The 24221-nt window shown below is 35.3% G+C and overlaps 1 protein-coding gene across 4 annotated transcripts in view; it reads left to right on the forward strand.

Annotated features, from left to right (window-relative positions):
• Alms1 (ALMS1 centrosome and basal body associated protein) overlaps positions 1 to 24221 on the forward strand; it is a 133084-nt gene that overhangs the window by 28328 nt on the left and 80535 nt on the right. For 3 of the 4 annotated variants that reach the window (XR_777415.1, XM_010609593.2, XM_033764770.1), the window contains exons 2-6: positions 21 to 216; positions 4571 to 4688; positions 6065 to 8048; positions 8256 to 8399; positions 13318 to 13477. Coding sequence is in view for 3 of the 4 variants with exons in the window: in XM_010609593.2 (XP_010607895.1) it covers positions 21 to 216; positions 4571 to 4688; positions 6065 to 8048; positions 8256 to 8399; positions 13318 to 13477 (2602 nt within the window). In the remaining variant the exon portion in view is untranslated. The remainder of the gene's footprint in view (positions 1 to 20; positions 217 to 4570; positions 4689 to 6064; positions 8049 to 8255; positions 8400 to 13317; positions 13478 to 24221) is intronic. The other variant, XM_010609596.3, reaches the window with a different exon arrangement.

A 24221-nucleotide genomic window follows, 5' to 3' on the forward strand; every position in this document is an offset into this window, starting at 1 on the left:
CTTTAAAATTATTGTTTTAGAAAACAGAATCTTGGCAGTGGCTTCCTCAAGAAATAAGCTCTTCTCAAACATTGGATACATCTCAGACGGGGATTAATGTGAAACTGAAAGGAAATGAAATGACAAACTTTCCCTCTCTGGAGAAAGGAGTGTTGATTCAATCAGAAGATCAAGTAAAGGAACCAAGCAGAGATCTTTTATGTTCTCCATTGCTAGGTAATGTCTTTACATTTTAAATGATAAGTAATACCTCATCATTGTAAAACAATTTGGGGGGACTGCTAAGTCTATACTTAATTAAATCCATTTTGATTTGAGGAACTCTGTAGAGCCATACTAAAGGAAATTAGCTTATTTCTAGTTTCCTGCACTGGCCATCTAGTCTAGTTATATTAAATGTGCAGTTGCCCCTCATTTTTTCACACCATACTGCTTAGGAAAGGGAGAAGGGTGATAACTTCCTCTGAATTGGCAGCAGGGTTTTTTTTTTTTTTTTTTTTTTTTTTTTTTTTTTTTGGTACCAGGAATCAACTCAGGTCCTAATGCTTGCGAGGTAGGCAGTGGAACCACTGAGCTAAATCCCTGTCCCCTGGCAGTGTTGTTTTTGGATAAACAATATATTGTCCTTTGACTTGTTTGTTCAGCAATGGAGACTCCATATTCCCTAAAAAGCAAAAAAGAAATGCCCATACTTACTTAATTTTTTTGTTTGTTTGTTTTTCGGTACTGGGGATCCAACTCAGGACATTGCACTTGTGAGGACTACTTCATTTTATCCTTAGAATTAATTAAAACTTCTGATACCCTCAGGTTTGAGATAAAAAAACTGAGATAGAGTCTGAAGTAGATCTGACTGGTATCCTTTGCTTATAGAATGATATGTTAGGTCTTTACAAGAGATAAACTTTGAATATCTTTCATGTTGTCAATATATTCAACCATGAAAAATGGTTTTAAAGTATTTTGTAGAGAAGCATGAATAGGACTTGTCTTAGTCACTCTTTTCTTGTTGTTGAGGCTAAATACGCAACACCAAAAATTAAAGAAGGAAACGTTTACTTAGTTCACAGTTTATAGAGATTTCAGTCCATGATTGGCTAACTCCAAGGCAAGGTGGCATGGCAGACAGGCATCCCAGAGGAGAAATAATTCATGGCAGGCAAAAGGCAGCAAAGCAGTGAAGTATCAATCACCAAATGAGAACTCTCTGTCCCTTATATTTTATCCAGGCTATACACTGTTAAGGTGGGTAGCACTTATACCTAGGGAGGATCTTTCCATTATCCACTCCCAGAACTATGCCGGACCAATCAGTGGACTAATTTAGTAATCACACACCCTTGATCCCAGCATCACACATTTAATCTGAGATCACACACTGTAGATCCAGCCACCTATGACCGCATGAGGTTCTGGGTGGGCAGCTAGACAAAAGCCATAACAGGACTCAATTCAGCAAGTTTTTAAAAACATAATCTAATATTGTCCAAATCGAGGTATTATTCTGTAATGTGAATCACCAGAGTCAACTTTAGGCCCACATAGGAACAAAAAATACTAACAAAATTAGATTACTTTTGTGGGAAAAGATGCCTATCATAGTAGATGAAAGAGAAAACTTTGATGGGCTGTTATGCTAAGAGGATGTATATATACACGTTTGTATGTTACATATCCAAGAGATTTCTAAAAAAGGATATATAACAACACCACCACAAAGTGAGTTTATGTCATGGCAGAATGTCAAGGTAAAGTCTATAATAGAAAGATTTTAGCACTGGGTAAGAGATATACTGTGTAACTTCTACAATAGATAAAAATAGAACATTAAAAATTATTAGATATCTAAATCTGATGGGTAAGGAAATTCAATTGTTGGTGTTTTGTTGTCCATAAATAATGTCACTGTGGTATTCAGGTCTCACCAATGGCAAATGTCATGGATGAGGACTGGTGCCAGAATGGTTAGATGAAAGAGATGTCCAGGCTCCCAGCAGCTATCTTAATGAGACAAGAAGCAGTTGAAAACTGAAAGAAAGACATAGTAAGAGTCAACCTTCCCAACACTCAGACACATGCATGTGCTGTGCATTTTAGAATTATTAAGTGCAATTTTGGCCTGCGCCTTTAACAAATGCATTTATTTTTTTCCATTTACCTTCCATTTCCATCTACCTTGAAATATTCTTACATACTTTATAACAAGGAGATTTTAAAGCTTATCACTTATTTCTTTATTTCTTATTATTTCTTAGTTATACTTAAATAGCTATTTAAGATAATAAAGATTCTTGTAGGTTCTGGAACCTGGTTAGAGATAACTCGATTTTTTTTTTTTTTTGAGATAGAATATCTTCTATGTACTGTGGTGTCTTGGTTCACAAACTTAATTCTTTCTGTGATTCTAGTTACAAGCCAAATTGGATGACGGCTGATTCAATGGTTAGGTTCAATGTTGACTTTATGGGGAAATTTGATTTCGTTCCCATCCAGTTTGGTTTGCGACCAGAATTATGGAAAAAATTAAGTTTTTGGACCAAGGTACCTCTGTAGTTCAGGCTGGCTTTGAACTCACTATTTAGCCCAGGCTTGCATGGAACATGTTGCAATCTTCCTGCCTCAGCCTCCCAAGTGCTGTGATTACAGGTATGTGCCACTATATCCAGCTGTTTTTATACTTTTAGTTTTTAAAAGAAAAGACTCAGGTTCATTAAATGCTCAGCATATAGTTAATTTGAAACAGTAAATTTGCTTTAGTTGTCCAAGATTTTTCTGTGTAATATTAGTATATACTATATCAAATTGAAAATATAGTACTTGATGACTATGTATATTAAAAAACCGAATGATTCTTCTAAGAGTAAAGAATGTCTATTTTGAAGGTTTAAGACAGATTTTTTTTTTAAGCAAGGCCAAAGAGGAACCATGTCAGTTGTTCCTGGATGATTAAAGTTATTATTATCAATTTCTCAAGCTTGACTAATTTAGCACGTGACTGTTGGAGTTCTACTAAGTATAGCAGATAGTCTATTTGGCATTGAAGATATAACTGAATAAAGCAGATGTAGGGTTGACAATTTTAATGGGAATCAGACTAAAGATTAAAACAAGAGTGTGAGGAATCATGATGGGTCTGAGAATAGTGGGAGAGTGAAAGTACAGCAAGTGAAGACACTGGTGGGCTCTGTGAACCTTTGGTTAACAGTAATTTCAGGGAGAATAGTGCTCAGAAGGTGGAGTTTGCACTTTGTGCACACAGTTGTAGGCATTCAGAAATTAAGAAAGTATACTATAGCAGGCAGTGTTACATTCATACTGAAAAAATCTGCCGTGTTTGCCTCGCAAGTAAAACATCACTCCTTAAATTAATTTAAAAAGAATGTGGTAGATTTTGAGATAAAAGTTTGTTCTCATTAACATTTCAGTTTTTGCTGGGGATTTAGCTCAGTGATTTTGGTGCCTTCCTCGCAAGCACAAGGACCTGAGTTCAATCCCTGGAACCAAAACATTTAAGTTTTTGTTTTGTATTTGCACAAATGCTGCAAGGAATGAGTGCAAGTGCACTACCTCTGAGCTGTACTCTCAGGCCCTCGTTTGTGTATATGTACAGACATTATAAGCTGACAGGAAATCTCAAGAATTTTTTTCTTTAAAGCAGTAGTTCTCAAACTTTTTGGGTAACAGACATCCTTTTCACATCATTGACAACAAAAAATTACAACTCCAGAGAGTTTGTTAATATAGGTTATTGATATTTCCCATAGTTTAACTTAAAACCAAGAAATTAACAAAATTAATTCACTTAATAACAACTATCCCTTTGCATATTAACATAAAGTACATACTTTCTGGAAGAATAAGTCTAAAAGAAAGATACTTAGAAGTGGCCTTGTTTTACTTAGTAATAATTCTAATATCTAACTTAGAATATAGCAGGATTCTCATCTGCTTCTGTCATCTGTCTGTTGCTGTATCATATCTGATGTAGCCTCTCTTCCTGAATCTCATTGTTTTCTTTTAAGAGAACGAGAGTGAATAAAGCAAATGAAATTTTAATATTATTTTGAATACAATTTTTACTGTTGATACTCCCTAAGAGTATCTTAGGGCCCAGGAATCTCTGATTCACACTTTGATATAAAGTATGCTGGTCTTTATATTTCTTAAGATTTAAAGAAATAGTAGTAACAGTTAAACATTTAAATAGTTTAGCAGCTGCTAAATAAAAAGTTAGAATGTTTTTGTTTAGATCTCCCTCTGACACTTAAGCTATTTGAATGTAGACACATTAATTAATGCTTAACTTTTGTAATCATGTTTCCTCATCTATCAAGTAGGTGTAATAGTATCTGTCCTTCAAGGTTGTCATTGAGGATTAAGTGAAATGAAATACTGTTTAAATATCTGGACCTTGTCAGGCTCAATAAATGGCAGGTGCTGTTGTTATATTATTATTCTAATGCTTATAGAAACTTCCAGATTGTAGCATATTTACATAAAGTGTTGACAGGAGTAAGCTAAACAGTCCATTTTCAGATTGCTCAGCATTTTTATATTTGAAACTTTACAGTCATACAGGATAGCTTTGCTTCTCCTGATTTGCCTTTGCTGACATGTTTGACACAAGACCAGGAATTTGGGCCTGATTCCTTGTTTCAACAAAGTGAACTAGATTTTGCACCTCTGAGGTAGGATGATTTATTTGCTTCTAACCTTTCTACTCTTTGTTGTTATGTATATATTTTTTTTACTTTTTAATTTTTTTGGTGCCAGGGATCAAACTTGGGACCCTGCGTTTGCTAAGCAGGTGGCAGAACTACTGAGCTAAATCCCTGGCCCATCTTTGTTGTTATATGTTGTTATTAATAGTAATGACTTGATGTGAAGATGGGGCTTTGGAATAGGGGTTAGATATCTTTAGCACAAACTCTGAAAGTAACAAGACCCTAAACGATGCATGCTAATTTGGTATACTAATGTATATAAAAAGATGTATTAGAAGACTATAGTTTATTTAAAAATAGTTTCCAATGTATTATAGCATTTCAAGCATATTTTAATTATAAGGCACACAAGATTTTTTTCTTATTATATTATGTTCTCCATGTATTTCAGTTATCCCTTTTTTCCCCCTCTCTGTGGGGGAAAAATTATGTTTAGATTACTTACTTGTTCTACACTCTTGTTTTGGTCAGGTATTATTAAGTCAAGTCTAGAGCTCTCTTTTTACCTTGTTATATATGTGAATATGAAGTAACAAGAGTTTTTTTTTTTTTTGGTACCAGGAATCAAACTCAGGGCCTCATGTTTGCTAGGCAGGAGGCGCTGGGCTGCCTAGCTGCATCCCTGGCTATAGGATGGCTATAATAGAAATTCCAAATTGATGTCCTTTAGAATAATCATAATAAGAGAAAAGTCGAATTCTCTGGAACATATTTGAAATTATCCAAGAATATACATTTTTTTCTTTTAGAAGTGAAGCAAAAATATATCTTAAATTAGAAACTATAGCTTTATTGGAAGTAAAATAACCCCTGCTTTTATGTTTTTTATTTCTTTATAATCACTTTTATGAAAGGCGCTCTGCACAAACTAGATTGTCAGCCAATGATTAAGTTACTATTGTATTAAATACAGGTACTTTTAGGAGTAATCACTTCTTGAGTGATTTTTAGAAGCATAATAAATGGGCAGTAAATAATTAATGTGAGTTAAATGAATACTAACTCATAGGAGATGATAAACATTTAGTAAAGCTTAAAAAACTATTTTGAATTTATCATTTAAAAACCTTTCGTGATTATATGAAAATCAGATTCTGTTGTTTTAGGAGAAGTCTGAGATAATATCAGGCCCAGTGGTGATTGAGTTGGTTTACCTTCTGGCTACAGAAAATTTGCTTTGATCAATCAGCCACCTTAAAGGAATTTGAAATTAGAACTTTTTTTTTAACACTTTCAAATAAACTTGATTTTAGTGAAGTACCACTTTTGTGTTTTCATGTTTATATTTAAAAGTTAAATGTTGTTAAGGTGTTATTTATGTATAATTGTGTATTTTTCAGAGGAATTCCTGATAAGTCTGAAGACAGTGAATGGTTTTCTCGACCATCGGAAGTTAGTGAAGCTTTATTCCAGGCTACCTTAGAAGTACCTTCAGACTTCGTTAGCAGTTGCTTTAGTATATCCCAGCACTCACTTACAGGTAACCCAACTGCTGGGGCTCTGCGCTCTTTTTTATCTTCTGAACAAGAGAAAAATGAAGACAATGTTTTATCTGATACTGTCGATGAACTGAAAACCCCCAAAGACTATTATAATTATGATGCTCTTTATTCACATATGTCATGGAAAACACAAAAAGATACACAGCAGCCAGAAAACATTTTGGCTGATAAAGATCAAGTTTCAGTTTCAACTTTATCTGATATTAGTGATGAAAATGGAGTTACTAAAAGAAGTGACAGTTTTGTTGCTTCTTCCTCAAATTTGCAGTGTTGGGAACCAGAGGCTTTACAGCGAGCAGAAGCATGTCTAACGAATAAAGACCCAGTTTATTTTCCACATGATGCTGCTCCTCATCATAATAAAATGTCATGTTCTTTCTTGCAGTGTTTGTTGGAAAGAAGAGGAAAGGGAGTTCCCTTGACCTCTGATAGTCATTATTTTGAGAGTGATTATTTAAGGGTACAAGCTGAGGATGAGTTGAAGCAAAACACAGATTCTTTGAAGGGTTATGAAAGAAATGAAGGTCTACAACAAGAATTATGCCAACGTTTTAAACAAAAGGAGACTAAAAATAATTTGATACCTTCAGAGGTACTTAGAACTTGTATTAGGAACTTTATAGTTCCTGATAATTCTGTAAAAGTTTCAGAAGTACTTATGCTCTCCAGGGGACATGATCTATCTAAGATGGAGTCTTCTGGTGGTACTCTTCAGACAGCTAAGTCCAATTTGAATGAGACATCAAAACAACTGTGTTTTCAAGAGGGAAGAAACCAAAAAACTTCTTCTATTTTTGGTGAGGAAAATGTTGATGCTACTGAAAATGTAGCCTTTGAGGCAGTTATTGCTTCTATTGAGCCTTCCAAGAAAGAGAGTACAGTAAGTGAAATCCAAACTGACATCAGTAAATCTTTAAAAGATGAAAATCATGAGAGAGAACCAGAAAATCCAGATCTTTCCCCATTAAATTGTTATAATGATGAAAGCTCATTCTTTGATAAGCTTAAGCATCCAAACTATCAGTCTGCTCCTGGGGTGTTTGAACCAGCAGCTTCAGAACCTTTGTTGCATGTTGAAGATTATGATGCTAGTTTCTTATTTTGCTATCCAAACTTAAAATCACCCCCTAATGCACCTCAGAAAATGCTCATTAAACCACTTTCTGTGATTCCAGAGCATAAGTCATCTGCTTCTTTATGTGAAAAACCTTATATGAGTCAGGCTGTTGTCAAAACACAGTCAGCTTTATTTCAATGTGAGTTATACAATGAACCAATTCTTCCTGTTGGGAAGATAAAGTCTATTTCTACTATTGACCTTGCAGAGAAGGTAGGCTCTTCAAACATTATTTACTCAATGAAACTATCAGCTTCAGATTCTTTGGTTTCACAAGATTTAAAGCAGCAAACCTTTGAAGAAGTTGCAGATTCCTCAGACTGTAATTTGGGTAAAGACATAAATTCTAGTGATGCCATTCAAGGCTCACCTGAAGCTGTAGGAAGCAGCTTTTCAGCAAACTTTGTGGCATGTGATGCAAAGCCAGAAGATACTTTACCACTGACTGGTGACGCATCATTAATTACAGTTGGCCAAGAGACCTTGCTGAAAGCTGACAGAGGCCAAGGTGAAATTCTTTGGTCTATGGAAGCTGAGTCCAGTTTTACTATACATACAGTTTTGCAAAATGACTCCTGTTTTGTAGAGGGCCTGCAGGGGAAGGCTGAGTCTGATGTCATTACTCTGGACGATGATACTGAGTGCTGTAGCCTAGATGAAAAAGCTGTTGTGCGCAGTGAAAGAGTTGCTGAACTACAGAGAGAGGTGAGATATAAGAAAGTAATGGTTGTGGGAAATGTGACCTTTTCCAGTATTGTTTCAGGAAATAGTGTTTTTTGTTTTTTTTTTAATTTTAATTTTTTATCATTACATATTTGCAGTACATAATGATCACATTCCTTTTGGGGAGTTGGTACATTATCATAACGTATTGTTTTTACTTGTTTTTTGTTTTTTTTTTTTATTGCCCAGACATGTGATCAACATGATGTGACTGGTGAGTGTGTGGACTTAGCAACTTTAGAAGATTTGCTTGATGATCTTTGTGACAGTTCCCAGCACTGGCAACCCACTTTGCAAGAATCATCTGAGGAAGAGAGCAATTTTGAAAGGCTTGTAAGTTTATCTGTTTGCCATTTCTTATGGGTAGGGAAAGGAATATTTGTTACAAAATAGTAATGAAAGTAAAAGCCCATTTTATTCCCTAATATCGCCTTTTGATTTAAAACCATATCTTCATCTGATATCTAGGAATGTGCTTCATTAATTGTTATAAGTTGTTATAAAGGAAAGAATTTTCCTTTTTTGTTTCATAGACCACAAGACCATAAGATTTAGTGAGTTCTGTTGGTGCTTTCGCAAGGTCATCTTTTGAAGCTTCTGTACCCTTTAACATGAAGCATCTTTAAGGAGAGGTGCAACAGGTTTCTCCTTGATCTTGGTAGCAGCATATAATAAAATACTATGTTCTTTCATTTCTATACCCCAAAACTTCCTGAGAATTGAAAACAGAGAACAGAACAGAGAACAGTTTTGTTTTGCTTTTTTAAAGTGAACAATTTAAAATCCTTCCTGTAACAGCATAGCTGGACTAAAGTGGTATACTGTTTTTATGTGAATATACTGTAAATGTGGGGAAAAGTTAGAGCATATTTATGATTTATGTCATGAATAATGGCTTCTATCACACACTTATTGGATTCTGATGGAACTTTAGGAACTTTTTTTCAGAAGTTATATTCCTTACTCCACTCCCTGCTTTTTTTTTTTTAAGACAGGGTCTCACTATTTATTACAGGCTGGCTTTGAACTCATGGCAGTCTTCTTCCCAGCCTCCTGAGTACTAGGAATACAGTCACGCACCACCACACCCTGCCTCCTATCACTTTTGTTTCAAAAAGTTCAAGAACTTAAGAATTTTGGTACTTGTCATTGTTATAGTTCTTTGATACTTGTATTTTTCTTCTATTTGTGTCTAAAAATATTCCTGCTCTGTCTTTACTTTGTAATTTTTCTTCCCCACAACACACTTTTTCCTTAAGAAAGCTCTTGAGGTCATCCAGAATAAAACTATGGTTAACATCCTTCAAATATTATTAATATAAGGAACAAACTAGGTAACAGAAAATTTCTAGGCCTATTATAGAATGTTTTATAAGGCGGATTTATAAACCCATGAATGATTTGTAGAATCTTCTTAAGAGTTGACCAAACATGATATGACCTGTATATGAATTTGGGAGGTGATAATATCAAGAAACTTTTAGTAACTATTTAGTGTTCATTTTTATAATAATGTTTGATTTTCAACAATGAAATAATAGAACTGAACCAAGCTTTGGAACACATGGATTTAATAGATGTTTATAGAGTATTCCACCCCCAAAAACCAGAATATACATTCTTTTCGGCTGCACATGGATCATTCTCCAAAATAGACCACATACTGGCTCACAAAACAGGTCTAAATAAATGCAAAAAAATTGAAGTCATCCCCTGTTTATTATCAGATCATAGTGCAATCAAACTAGACATCAATAGCACAAGAAACTATAGAAACTTCACAAGCACATGGAAACTGAACAACACTCTCCTAAACAATCAATGGATTACAGAGGAAATTAAAGAAGAAATTAGACAGTTTTTACAAATAAATGAGAATGCCAATACAACATACAGGAATCTTTGGGACACAATGAAAGCAGTTCTACGTGGAAAATTCATAACATTGAATGCCCACACTAGGAAAACAGAGCGGGCTCAAATAAACAACTTAACGATGAAACTTAGACTCCTAGAAAAACAAGAGCAAGAAAAACCCAAAGCTCGAACAAGAGAGGAAATTATAAAGATCCGAGCAGAAATCAATGCAATTGAAATTAAGAAAACGATACAAAAAATAAATGAAACAAAGAGCTGGTTTTTTGAAAGAATAAATAAAATTGACAAACCCTTAGCTAATCTTATCAAAAAAAGGAAAGAAAAGGCTCAGATCCATGCAATTAGGAATGAAAAAGGCGAAGTCACAACAGATCCGAAAGAAATCCAGAGGATCATGAACACCTACTTTGAGAACCTGTACTCTAATAAAATGGAAAACACAGAAGAAATGGACAGATTTCTAGATACTTATGAATTACCAAAGTTGAACGAAGAAGATAAAAACATTTTAAACACCCCAATCACAATCAGTGAAATTGAAAATGTAATTAAAAACTTACCAACAAAGAAAAGCCCAGGCCCTGATGGATTCACTGCTGAATTTTACAAGACATTTAGAGAAGAACTACTACCATTACTCTTCAAACTTTTCAATGAAATTGAAAGAGAAGCTATACTTCCAAATTCATTCCTGGAAGCAAGTATCACTCTGATTCCCAAACCAGAGAAAGATACAACCAAAAAGGAGAACTACAGACCAATCTCCTTAATGAATATAGATGCAAAAATCCTTAATAAGATACTAGCAAACAGAATACAGAGGATTATTAAGAAGATCATCCATCATGACCAAGTCGGATTTATTCCAGAGATGCAAGGGTGGTTCAACATACGAAAGTCAGTGAATGTAATACATTATATTAACAAAGTCAAGGACAAAAACCATATGATCCTCTCAATAGATGCAGAAAAAGCATTTGATAAAATTCAACACCCATTCATGATAAAAACCCTGCAAAAAATTGGAATAGATGGTCTATACCTCAATTTAATAAAGGCTATTTATGAAAAACCATCAGCCAACATCATATTGAATGGCCAAAAACTGAAAACCTTCATGTTAAAATCAGGAACAAGACAAGGATGCCCACTATCGCCACTTCTCTTCAATATAGTTCTGGAAACATTAGCCACAGCAATTAGACAAGAGAAAGAAATTAAAGCAATAAAGATAGGAAAGGAAGAAGTTAAACTATCATTATTTGCTGATGATATGATACTCTACATTGAAGATCCAAAAAACTCCACCAAAAAACTTCTAGACTTAATTGACAGATTCAGTAAAGTATCTGGATACAAGGTGAATACCCAAAAATCAATAGCCTTTCTATACACAAATAACAGACAGACAGAAAGAGAAATAAGGGAAAAAATTCCTTTTACAATAGCATCCAAAAAAATGAAGTATCTAGGAATCAATCTAACAAAAGAAACAAAAGATCTCTACACTGAAAACTACAGCACTCTGAAAAAAGAAATCGAAGAGGATATAAAAAAATGGAAAGATATCCCCTGCTCCTGGGTAGGAAGAATCAACATAGTGAAAATGGCCATACTACCGAAACTGCTATATACATTCAATGCAATGCCAATTGAAATTCCAACACTATATTTCACAGAACTAGAAAAAAGAATCCAAAAATTCATTTGGAACCACAAGAGACCTAGAATAGCAAAAGCCATTATAGGCAACAGTCACATGGCACCAGGTGTAACAATTCCCAATTTGAAACTATACTACAAAGCCACTGTGATAAAATCAGCATGGTACTGGCAAAGAAATAGGCCTGAGGATCAATGGAACAGACTGGAAGACACAAAAACAAATGCAGATGTACTCAGCTACCTCATCTTCGACAAAGGAGCTCACCATCCTCAGTGGAGGAAAGATAGCCTCTTTAATAAATGGTGTTGGAAAAACTGGATATCAACCTGTCACAGATTAAAATTAGACCCTTATCTTTCGCCATGCACTAAATTAAAATCCAAATGGATTAAAGATCTAAATATTAAAACAGAAACATTAAACTTGCTGGAAAGTAAGTTAGGCAGAACTCTGGAAGACATTGGTATAGGAAAAGACTTTATGAACAAATCCTCAGTAGCACGGGAACTAGCAGAAAGAATCAACAACTGGGATCTCATCTTACTAAAAAGCTTCTGTACTTCAAAAGAAACCATTAGCAGAACTAAGAGACAATCTACAATGTGGGAAAAAATTTTTACCAGCTGTACCTCAGACAAAGGACTATTATCAAGGATATATAAAGAACTCAAAACAATCAGTCCCCCCAAATATAAAGACCCGATCCAAAAATGGGCATCCGAAATGAACAGACATTTCTCATACAAAGAAGTGAAAGCAGCAAGAAAATATATGAAAAAATGTTCCACATCACTGGTCATTCGAGAGATGCAGATGAAAACAACACTGAGATTCCACCTCACCCCACAAAGAATGGCTGCTATCAAGAAATCACACAATAACAAATGTTGGCGGGGTTGTGGGGAGAAAGGAACCCTCCTCCATTGTTGGTGGGAGTGCAGACTAGTGCAACCACTATGGAAATCAATATGGAGATACCTCAAAGAGCTTGGACTGGAGGTTCCATTTGACCCAGCCATCCCTCTGTTGGGTATCTTTCCAAGAGAACTAAAAGAATCATATCACAGAGAAGTATGTGCACCCATGTTTATAGCGGCACAGTTTGTAATAGCTAAATCTTGGAAACAACCTATTTGCCCATCCGTTGGAAACTGGATAAAGAAGTTGTGGTTTTTCTATAAAATGGAATATTACTCAGCCATAAAGAGCGAGAGAATAGATTCATTCATAGGAAAATGGATACATATTGAAGATATACTCCTAAGTGAAATAAATAAGTCCCACATGTGTAAATACCAAATAGTTTCCCTGGTGTGAATATTCTGCAACAATGCATAAGATTCTAATAAGATTACTGACATTTAGAAATGGGAGGAAAGGAGCTAAAGGTGTAGGGAAGGTGTGATACGTAGGGGAAGAACAAAAAGGGAAAAGAAAAAAATGTGAGAGAATGAAAAGATGAAAATAAAGTGTTTGTAGATGGGGAGGGGAGGAGGGGGTGAAGGGAGGGCAGAGGTAAGGGGAAAAAATGAGAATCAAGACTTGCCATGTAAAGGTACATGATCCCAACAATGAATGTAACTGTACTGTATCCCTAAATGTACCAATAAACTCAATAAAAAAAAAAAATAATGTTTGATTTTGTTAGCAGTTGAAGTATGCAATTAATATAATCATATTTTCTTTATTTCTTTTCTCTTTCCATAGGTAGGTCATTCTAATCTGGGCATTAATCAGTCTTTTTCATCTATACTGCCTCCATTTATTTCTTATGAACCAACTAGAGAGTCAGAACATCGTTCTTCAAATCTCAGAATGTTACGGTTCTCTCCTGACACTGTTTCAAAGAGTCTCAGACATTTATCAGGTATGTAGAAATAAGTAGTATTAAATGTCCTCCTTACAGCTAGCTTATGGAAAATACCTTGCTATGTCTTTCTGGCAATTTGATCAGATTAAAGGCTAACTTGGATAATTGGTAAAGCATTATTGCTATATACATTTGTGAGGCTGTCCATTGAAGAGATTTCAGTAAATGGGCTAATAAGGGAGATCTGCCCTTACCAATGTGGGTCTATATAGTCAGCTTAAATACAAGAAAAAGGTAGAGGAAAGGCACATTTGTTCTTTGTCCTAGAACTAGGACTCCATTTTTTTTTCCCTTACCTATCAGAACAGGTTCTTTGGCCATATTTTCAGGCCTGTCAACTCAGATTGGGAGTTACATGCTGGTTCTGAGGCCTCAGACATGGACTGAGCCATGCCACCAACTTTTCCTAGGGTGATAGTATTCTAAAATCATTATCTCCAAACTCACCTTTCTTCTCTGAATTACCTATTAATTCATTTACTCATCACTTTAGAATAATTTCTAATTATTCACTGAGCTACTCCTTAAATCCTGCTAACCTGTTTCTATAGCTTGCTACCTGCCTTAGCAGATAATTTTGCTTTCTGCCTCAAAATTGATCCCTCTCAATTTCTTCTCTACTTGATTAATTGCATCCACTATTTTTGTGTTTATATTGCTTTTACTTTTGATTTTTTAAGACAAGGTCTCACTATATAGTTCAGCCTGGCCTTATACTCAGTATGTAGCCCAGGTTGGGCTTGAATTTGTTGCAACCTAAAGTACAAATAATTTAGAGACCAAAATAATATAGAAAATATATTTTCTACAAAATAGTAATGAAAGTACAAGCCTATTTTATTCCCTAATATCATCTTTTGATTTAAAACCATATCCATCTGATATCCAGGAATATGCTTCATTAATTATTACAAGTTGGTATAAAGGAAGTATTTGTTTCATAGACCACAAGAACTTAAATTTATTTTCTGTCTCTAAATTACTTGTACTATAGATTTCAAAGCCTCACCATCATTTTTTGTTATTTGATTCCTTCATGAGTAAGATGAAATTTCAGTGTTGTTTTAATTTGCATTTCTTAAGTGACCAGTGATGCTGAACATTTTTTCATGTATTTATTGGTCATTTGTATTTCTTAGAGGTGTCTATTCATTTCAGTTGCCATATTTTAAAAATTTACTTTTATTTTTTTTCTTTCTTTCTTTTTTTTTTGGTATCAGGGATTGGACTTGGGACCTGGCCCTTGCGAGGCAGGTAGAGACACCACTGAGCTAAATCTACAGCTCTTTTTTTTTTTTTTTTTTTTTTTTTGAGACAGGGTTTTGCTGTGTATTCCAGGCTTGCCTTGAACTGACTAAATAGCCCAAGCTGGCCTTGAATTCATGTTTTACCTCATCCTCCAGAGTGTTGAGATTACAGGTATGTGCCACCACATCTGGCTCAGTTGCCCATTTTTTTGGAAGTTTTTTTGTTTTTGTATCGAGAATTGAACTCTGGCCCTTACACTTGTGAGGCAGGCAGAGGAACCACTGAGCCAAATCCCTGGCAGTTGGCCACTTTTTTATTAGGTCTTTTATTTGAGGAATTTGATTTTTTTTAAAGTTCTTTATATATTCTAAATATTAGTCCTCTGTACATTGAGTAGCTAGCAAGTTTTTTTTTTCTTATTCTGTATGTTGTCTCTTTACCTTAGTGGTTGTTTCCTTTACTGTGCAGAGTTTGAATTTGATATAATCCCATTTGCTGATGCTTGATGTTATTTCTTGTACTACTGGGGTTGTGTTCAGAAAGTACTTGTCTATACCCAAGTCTTCAAGAGTTTTACCTGTTTTATCTTATGGTAGATTGTTTTTGTTTTAATATTTACATCTTTGAATCATTCTACTTTTATTTTGGTATGTGGTGATATAGGATGTGCTAGTTACTTTTCTCTCTTTTCTGAGACAAAATACCTGACACCCAAAGTTAGAGGGGAAGGGGTTTATTTGGCCTGCAGTTCATAGAGGATTCAGTCCATAATCAGCTGGCTCTAAGGCTGGGATGGCAAACTAGTGTTGCAGAACAGAAACAACATGGTGCACACACAAGACAGCAAAGGTAATAATAGAGTTAATAGCATCTCCTTGCCCCTTTTATCTTATTCAGACCACACAAGGCAGGTAGCACTCACCCCCTTAATCCTAGCGCCCTTGACCTAGCATTGCATTCTGAATCAATTCTAGCTTTACACACTCTAGATCAAGCCTCATGTGGTCACATGAGGCTTTGGGGGACAGCTAGACCCAAACCATAACATAGGTCTAGATTCAATCTTCTTTATATGGAGATAATCTGTTTTCCGAGCACCGTTTATTGCTGTAATTCTTTGTCTTCCTAATTGCTTGAGTTTAGCTGCCCTTTGTCTTTTTAGTTCCGCAGAATCTTGCTGCCTTTGCCCTTTTAATTGCTATAGTCTGGTTGCAGAAGTAGTTAATTTTTTTTGGTATTGCTTTTTAGTCTTGATTTTGCTAATTTCTGCTCTGATCTTTATGATTTCCTAGGTTTGGATTTAAGTCTAAATCCAGGATTACTACTGCAGAAGTCAAAACTGCCTTATTCATTTTTAATAAAGTTCATTGAGGCCTTCATTCTTTCTTTTCCCTACCTACAGTACCCCATGTCCCTACAGTGCTGTACAGTACAATCAGTAAAAATTACTGTACTGTATAAACAAGATGTACTAGGGCCAGTGATTTAGCTCAGTGGTTCCACCACCTGCCTTGCAAGTGCAAGGTCCTGAGTTTGATCCCCAGTACCAAAAAACAAACAAACAACAAAAAAACAAAGTGTACTGTACCAAAAAAGATATTGAGACTCTATGAACAAGTTGTACAGAGCTATGCCAAAAAATGGTCAAAAGCCCAAGCAGCATCATTAAACAGGTTGGTTAAGTGGGGATTATCTGTGTAGTGATTTTTGTCTCTTTTGATCAGTTTTAGCTTAAAGTCCACCTTATCTGAAAATAAGATAGCTACTCTTGCTTGCTTTTAGGGTTCCATCCTTTAATTTTGATTGTATGCATTTATTTTTGGATTATATGTCTCTCTCTATTTTTCTTTTTGTCCAGGTTGGTGGGCTGAAGGGAGGCTGGGTCAGGCAAGGTTCCTGAAGAAAAGAACACACATGGAGCAGACATTACAAAAAGCAAGAATCAAGCTTTATTTTCTTGCAAAGCATTTGCAGTAGTTTTTATCAGCTTAGACACAGTAAGACAAAACATTCTGGGCAACTTGCAGGTTGTGTGGCACATTTGTGGTTATCTGATTCATAATGAAGCCCCCTGTGTGCTTGCACCAAATGACTGGATTGTGTCCTCAGATGTCCAGGCTTTGACACATCTCACAGTGACCTCTTACCCTTTCTTTTAAGTTTTGAGACAGGGTCTTGCCTTGCTTTGTAGTGCAGGATGGGCTTGAACTCACTATGTAACCCAGACTGGCCTTGAACTCCCAGCAATCCTCCTACCTCAGCCTCCTGAGTGTTGGGATTACAGGTGTATGCCCTCATGTCTGGTTTACATGTGCCTCATATGTAGTGTACCATTGGGTTTCATTTTTTGATCCAGTTGTCCAGTCTGTATCTTTTGATTGGGGACTTGAGACTATTTGACATTGGGAGTTATTATTAGAAAATATTGACTTAGTCCTGAAGTATATTCGTTTTGTTGCTTCTGATTCCCAGAGTCACTCAATCTTAACACATTCCTGCTGCCTTGAACCACTGGTGGTGCGTGCATGACAGTCCCATTGGATGGCTTGTACCATTGGTGGTACAAATGGGTCTAATCACTGTTACCAATCTTTTTATTAGTAAAATTAATAAAAAGTCACTTAATGGGATAGTCACACTTATACCACTGGTGGTAGACAGGAATTATGGCCCTATCTTGAACGTGTTAACAAACCCTTCCCAAAATGACTCCTGATTAAACACTCAAATATGGTGGTTGCTACACTGGATTACTTGTCCCTCTCTAACCTGCCATGTGGAAGGAGTTACTTTCAGAGAAAAACTCAATGCTGTGTTTGCAGTTTAAAATAATTATGGGATTTTCTTGGGTTCACACTCTCAGACCAGTCCACAGTTTCTTAATGGGGCTGCCAACTCTCTTGTGTTAAGAGACAAGTCACCTTCCCCAGAAGCTGGAGGTTCCAGACAGCTGCATTTTTTTTCTCTGCATTGTCTTCAGTTTCTCTAGTTTCTATGTAGTTTTCAGTTTTTCTGTTGGCTCTTTTTAAAACAATTCCGCTTTTCTTTTGGTACATGGTATCAAACTTGGGACCTTGAGCTTATGAGGCTGGCAGTGGAACCACTGGTCTAAATCCCTGGCCCTGTTGGCTCTTTTGATTCTTTTTTCCTCATGAGGTTGTTTTTTTCCAAATGTCTCAAGTTTAGGTTCTAGAGAGGCAATATTTTGCCTCTAATTTTACTCTGCTGTTTTTAATGTGTCATGAGGCAGTTTTTGTAATAAGTGTTTTAAGTGAAAGTTGTCTATTTAGCTAGATTATCTATTTGTTGGCATATAATGAACATAATATTCCTGTATAATCCTTTTTATATCAGTAAGAATGGTAGTAATACCCTTTGTTTTATTCCCAATTTTAGTAACTTAAAATTTCTTGCTGCTGTTTTTGGAGAGATGAGCTAATTATTTTCAAAGAAATAGACTTTGCTTCTGTACTTTTTACTCCATTTTTCTCTTTTAATTTTTTGGATTTTTTTTCACTTTTTCTACATTAGTTTTTAATTAGTTCCTTCCTTCCACTTCCTTTGTGTTTAGTTTCTGCCTTTTCTTTTTTCTTGCAGGAGACATTAGTGTGTGGGTGTTGGGGGGTTGGGCGGTGGCGGCGGCGGCGGCGATGGCGGTGGTGGTGGTAGTGGTAGTGGTACTGGTACTGGTGCTGGGGAGATTGAACCGAGACCCTTCACACTGAGCTGTATTCCCAGCCTTTGTTTTTGTTTTTTTTGAGACAGGTCTTGCTAAGTGGTTAAGTTGTGCAAACTGGGCTCAAATTTTCAGTCATACTGCCTCAGCCTTCCAGAATACCAAAATTATAGGCATGTGCCACCATATCTTGTTTGGCTTTTTCCCCCTGCCTCTAATACTGAGCTTTTATGCTCAACCACTGAGCTATATCCCCAACCCTTTGAAATTTTATTTCAAGACAGGATGTTATTAAGTTGCTTGAGCAGGCCTGAAATATGCAATCCTTCTAAACCTCCCAAGCAGCTGGGATTTCAGGTATACACTACCACACCATTTTGTAAAAATATAGGTGTTTATTTTAATTGATAAATTTTCAAGCACTCCTTTGGCTGCATTTCCTAAGTCTTTGTTGTATTTTTGTTTTCATTAATGTAAAAGTATTTTCTGCTTTCCACTGTTTTTTTCTCCATTGACCCTTTATTTAAGAATATATTGTTTAATTTTCATATATTTGTAAATTTCCTTTTTACTCTAATTTTTGTGAAAAATATATGTTGTATAGTTTCAGTACTTCATGTTTATTGAGGTTTCTTTTATGTCCAAGCATATAGTTTATCATGTAGAATATACAGTTTATGCTTGAGAAGAATCTGTATTCTGCTGTTGTTAGGTGGTGTGTTCTATAGAAGCTTTTTAGTTTTACTGAGTTTACTTATGGATTCTAGTCTTCTGTATCCTTGTTCATCTTCTGCCTAATTGATTTCTCCGGTTTTGAAAGTAGGGTTATTGAAGTTTTCAACCATTATTGTTTCTTACTCCTTTTCTTTCATATGTGCTTAATGTATTTTGAGACTATGATGTTAAGTCCATATTTGTTTATACATTCCTGATGAATTGACTTTTTTGTTGTTATACATTATATCTCTTTATCTTGTAACATTTTTGTTTTAATGTCTATTTTGTCTTATGTTAATATATTCACTCCATTCTTAACAGTTATTGCTTGTATGGTTTATCACCTTTCATCCCCTTATTTTCAACTAATTTGTATTTATTGATCTAAAATATATCTTCTGTAATAAGTGTATAGTTACATTTCAAGTTTTAAAATTTTTAAATCCAGTCTGACAGTTTGTCTTTTGATATGATTAATTATTTAATGTTGCTATTAATATGATTGGACTTAAAAGTTCTGGTTTACTTATTCTCTTTATCTCATTTCTTTTTGTCTTTTTTTTTTTACTGCTTTTTATTTCACTAAGTGAATATTTTCTCAAGTGACAATTTCTTTAATGACTTTCTGGGTTGTTTTTTAAAGTTATATTCTTTAGTAATGCTTCTGGGATTCTTAAATACTTATTTTAACCTATCAGAATATACTTTTTTGTATATACTAAATTTATTCTAATAGGATACATAAACTTTACTATGGTATGGTTCTCTGGTTTCTTTCCCCCCTTTCTTTTTCTTCCTCCTCTCTCTTTCTCCTTCCAATGCTGGCTCGGGTGGATGGAGCAAGCTTGCTTCCTTGTTACTGCCAAGTGGGAAGTAGGTAGTGGAACTGTCTACTGAGTCTCTGCTGGGGTTGCCTGCTTTTTGGACTTAGGACCACAAACAAGAGGCTTTTCTTTGACTTCTTTCCTCTTTTATAGTCTATCCTGTCCCTGTCCCTATTATTGGTAGTAGTTAAAGGTTGTAGGCCTCTGTAGGATCCAGCCTGAAATATATAAGAATTGAAAAGAAAGCCCAGAAAACTCACCATGTTATTTTTCCTGTTTAAAGGTCCTTAGTTAGGCAGCCACCCATTTTTCACTTTTCAGAATCTTTATGATTGTCCATAGAATTATTTCCAAGAAGAATGAAGGAAATGTGAGTTTGTGTACTTTTGTCTTGGAATGGAGGATACACGAATTTTTGCATAATGAAAATTGAACTTTTTAAGTGATATGATTATCTTTTAGCTTTTGTTAGAAATTATCAAATGAGGGATTATGGGAGTGGGAAGAGAGGTAAAGATTTTTCTGAAAGAGTACTGCATAAGCTCAGGGGTCTCAGGCTACAGAATGTGCACCATTGTACCTATATTATGGAAGACAGAGACACGAATGCCTTGAAACTCTCCTAAAATATGTGGTTCCATCACATACTGATAATAACTTTTACTTTTTACTTCCTTAGTTTGTTAAACATTTTACTCATTAAAATATTTATATAACATAATTGTATCATACTATTATCATTTCCTATCTGTATTTGACTCATGATGATGACTACAGATATTATTTGACTTGATATTTGAACAAAATGAATCTTAGAGAAGTTAAATGACTTGCCTAAGGCCCCACACATAATAAAATATTGGACTTTTCATAGCTGCATTCTTTTTCTTCCTTTAACATCACCTCTATTTCAGATGACTGATTGTGGGACCCTATTTGTGAGCTCCCTATTCTGTCCATTGATCTATTTGTTTGTCCTTGTACTAGTATTACAGTGTCTTAAGTATTACAGGTTTCTATAGGTATTTTAAACAATTATTTTAAAATAATTTTTTAATAATTTTAATAACCCTGGTGCTATGATGAACCCCTTTCTTGAATGTCAAAGCCATTTCGTGGGGCCTGGTAACTGGATGCTGGATCTGTCCAGGGTCTTGGAATGTGATGCTGGCACTTCTGCTTCTCTGGGAGCAGGAAAGATTTCCCAGAAAGCTTAAGGTCCTGAGTTCGATTGCTGGTATTTTAAATTTTTTTTTTTTTTTCCTAATTCCAAAGAACCAGGAATTTAGCTCAGTGGCTCCATGTCTGCCTGGCAAGTGAAAGGTCCTAAGTTCAATCCCTGGTACCAAAAAACAAAACAAAAAACCGAAAGCAAACAAGATGGCTCTTTTGCCTGGGCCGGGGATTTAGCACAGTGTTGCCACTGCCTGCCTCACAAGTGTAAGATCTGGAGTTTGATCCCCAGTACCAAAAAAACAACAACGTCAAAAAAAAAACCCTAATTATTATTATTTTAAGTTGAACACATGATGCTTTGATTTCTATATACATTTTTCAATAACTAAAGCTGATTAACCCATTTATTTTAAGTTTATTAATATTCCTGTTAGAATTTTGATTAACGCTCAGTTGGGATTAGCTTTACTACTTAGGTTATTTTTTTATTGGGTATCTTCTCCCTTAAGGAGCAGTTTGATCAGTTCGTGGAGGGAATATGTGAATGTGTCTTAAAGAATAAGTGAGACTTTGGTTGGGGCAGGACTTTAGGAGGAGAGTTCTTTCTGATAAGGAGACTAGAAGCAAGCCTGGCATTATACCTTCCTCCTGTCTCACAGGGAACTTCTGTAAGTAAAGGTGTACTCTTTGTTTGCCAGGTACTTTCCATATATGATCTCATTTAATATCTATAATCCTGTGAGGTGATATGATTAAACTGAAATTCCCGGGGTTATTCGGTTAGGAAATAGTACATGTTACATTTGATATCTGAGTGCAGAGTTCATGAACTTTCCACAACACTAGCAGTTCATCAGGTTTTTAAGCCCCTGCCCATTTAGGTGTACAGAAGAGTCCCGTGATCCTCTTACCATACCTATCTTCACTTTCACATTGAAAAAGAACTTAGTGGGGCTGGGGATTTAGCTCAGTGGTTTGGTGGCCTGCCTCGCAAGTGCAAGGACCCGAGTTCGATCCCCGGTACAAAAAGAAGAAAAAACTTAGCGATAATAACAAAAGTATTAGATTGTAATATAAACTTGTATATGTGATTTGTATTTTACCAATCAGTGCCCTATTAGTTACTAAAACTCATAACTTGATATTGTATTGTGAGTTTTTAAAATGACATGTTTATCAATAGGACAAGAAGTGTCACTATGCAGGCACTTTGTATACTTTTTAAAGTATAATGTGCATGTAATATAGTCTAAGAGAAAATTTAGGTTTTAAATAATGATTATATAAACATCTATCAAGGTACTGGAGATCAGATCTCATGATAAAATTGTAATAATTATCTAGTCATCAATAATATTTAAGAATTTATAAAAATCATTAAAATTTTTAATAAAATGACTTATCTATAATAATTCATAGCAAGAAAAATAGTGAAGATAGAGGAGGGCAGGGGTAAGGGGAAAAAATGAGAATCAAGACTTGTCATGTAGAGGTACAAGATCCCAACAATGAATGTAACTGTACTGTATCCCTAAAATGTACCAATAAACTCAATTAAAGCTGAAAAAAAAAAGAATCAGGAGTAAAATCCAAAAAAAAAAAGACCAACTTAAAAGTATCACTACTGTCCTTAAAATTGCAGGAATTTTAGTCTACTTGTTGTACACACTAGGTACTTTACAGACAACCAATACCTCATAGTAGTGACTAAATTAGAGGTCTGGATATTGAGAAACATACTAATTTATTTGTGTGTGCAGGCTGGGCGTGGTGGCACATGCCCTTAATCCCAGCACTTGGGAGGCTGAGGCAGGAGGAGGATTGCTGTGAGTTTGAGACCAGCCTGAAGTACATAGTGAGACCATCTCAAAAAACAAAAAACCAAAAAACTAATTTATTTGTGTGTGCCAGTATTAATACCCCTTTATACTTTACTTGAAATAGTGACTAGTAAGAAGCTCATTGTGATACATAAAATGAACATCTGGAATTACATCTCTTTTTTTTGGTGGTACTGGGAATCAAAATCAGTACCTTGCACTTGCACTTGCAAGGCAGGCGCGGTGCCACTGAGCTAAATCCCCGGACCATGCATCTTGTCTGTGAAAAATAAAGGACTTACTTGTATCCTTAGTCAGGTCACAGAGGACTTGAGATTATATTTTGAAAAATAATATGCTGTCTTTGTTTCTAAAGGAAGTCCTCTATGTTAATAAGTGTCTGGTTCCTATGGAAATGTTTTTTTTTTCTTCTCATTGAGTTTATTGGTACATTTTAGGTATGCAGTACAGTTACATTCATCATTGGGATCTTGTACCTTTACATGACACATCTTGGTTCTCATTTTTTTCTTGTCCCTGCCCTCCCTTCACCCCCTTCTACCCTCCCCATTTACAAACACTTTATTTCCATTTTTTCATTTTCTCATCCTATGGGAATGGTTTTTGAGCAAATCCTAGCCAGGTTGTTAGTCTTAATCTCCTCTCAGCAAGGCATACAGTTCCAGAGATATGCAATTTTGTCATAGTCTCTTTCTGGACAGCTCTGTTCCTCTTCGTGGTCAAAACTCCTTTCAACCCACCCTCAGTTTGAAAATTTATATCCAGAGACGCACTAGGTATGCAGTGATATTGTAATGCTCACCCCTTAGTATGTTTATCTCTCTCTCACAGGGATAAATAATACAGATGCAAACTATGCTATCCATTATCATGAGTTCCTTTCCTCCACAAACATTTTAAACTGATAATAGATTTATGACCACAGTTATTTCTATGAGTGTGAAGTATGTATATACCTGCAAGTATACATAGAACCATTGGGGAATTTCTTTAACACTATAAATCTCTTTTGCAGTTTTAACAGCTTACCCAATAGTTGTTCTTCAAAGCTTCTTTACTAATCTTTTCCTTCCTCCTAAGACCTTCATACATATATTGTTATCTTATGTAAGCCTCTATATCTTTCAAGGATCTGTACTGTATATCTTAACTCCTTGACCATTTATGTCATGTTGGCCCCTTCTTGATGTCACTAATAATTCGTAGTGGTCAAAGGGATGTAAAATCTTCAAAAAATTAGGAAATCATTTTGAAAAACA

The sequence above is a fragment of the Fukomys damarensis genome, unplaced genomic scaffold, assembly GCF_012274545.1.
Source record: "Fukomys damarensis isolate Sample0158 unplaced genomic scaffold, DMR_v1.0_HiC HiC_scaffold_2, whole genome shotgun sequence".
Classification (NCBI taxonomy): Eukaryota; Metazoa; Chordata; class Mammalia; order Rodentia; family Bathyergidae; genus Fukomys; species Fukomys damarensis.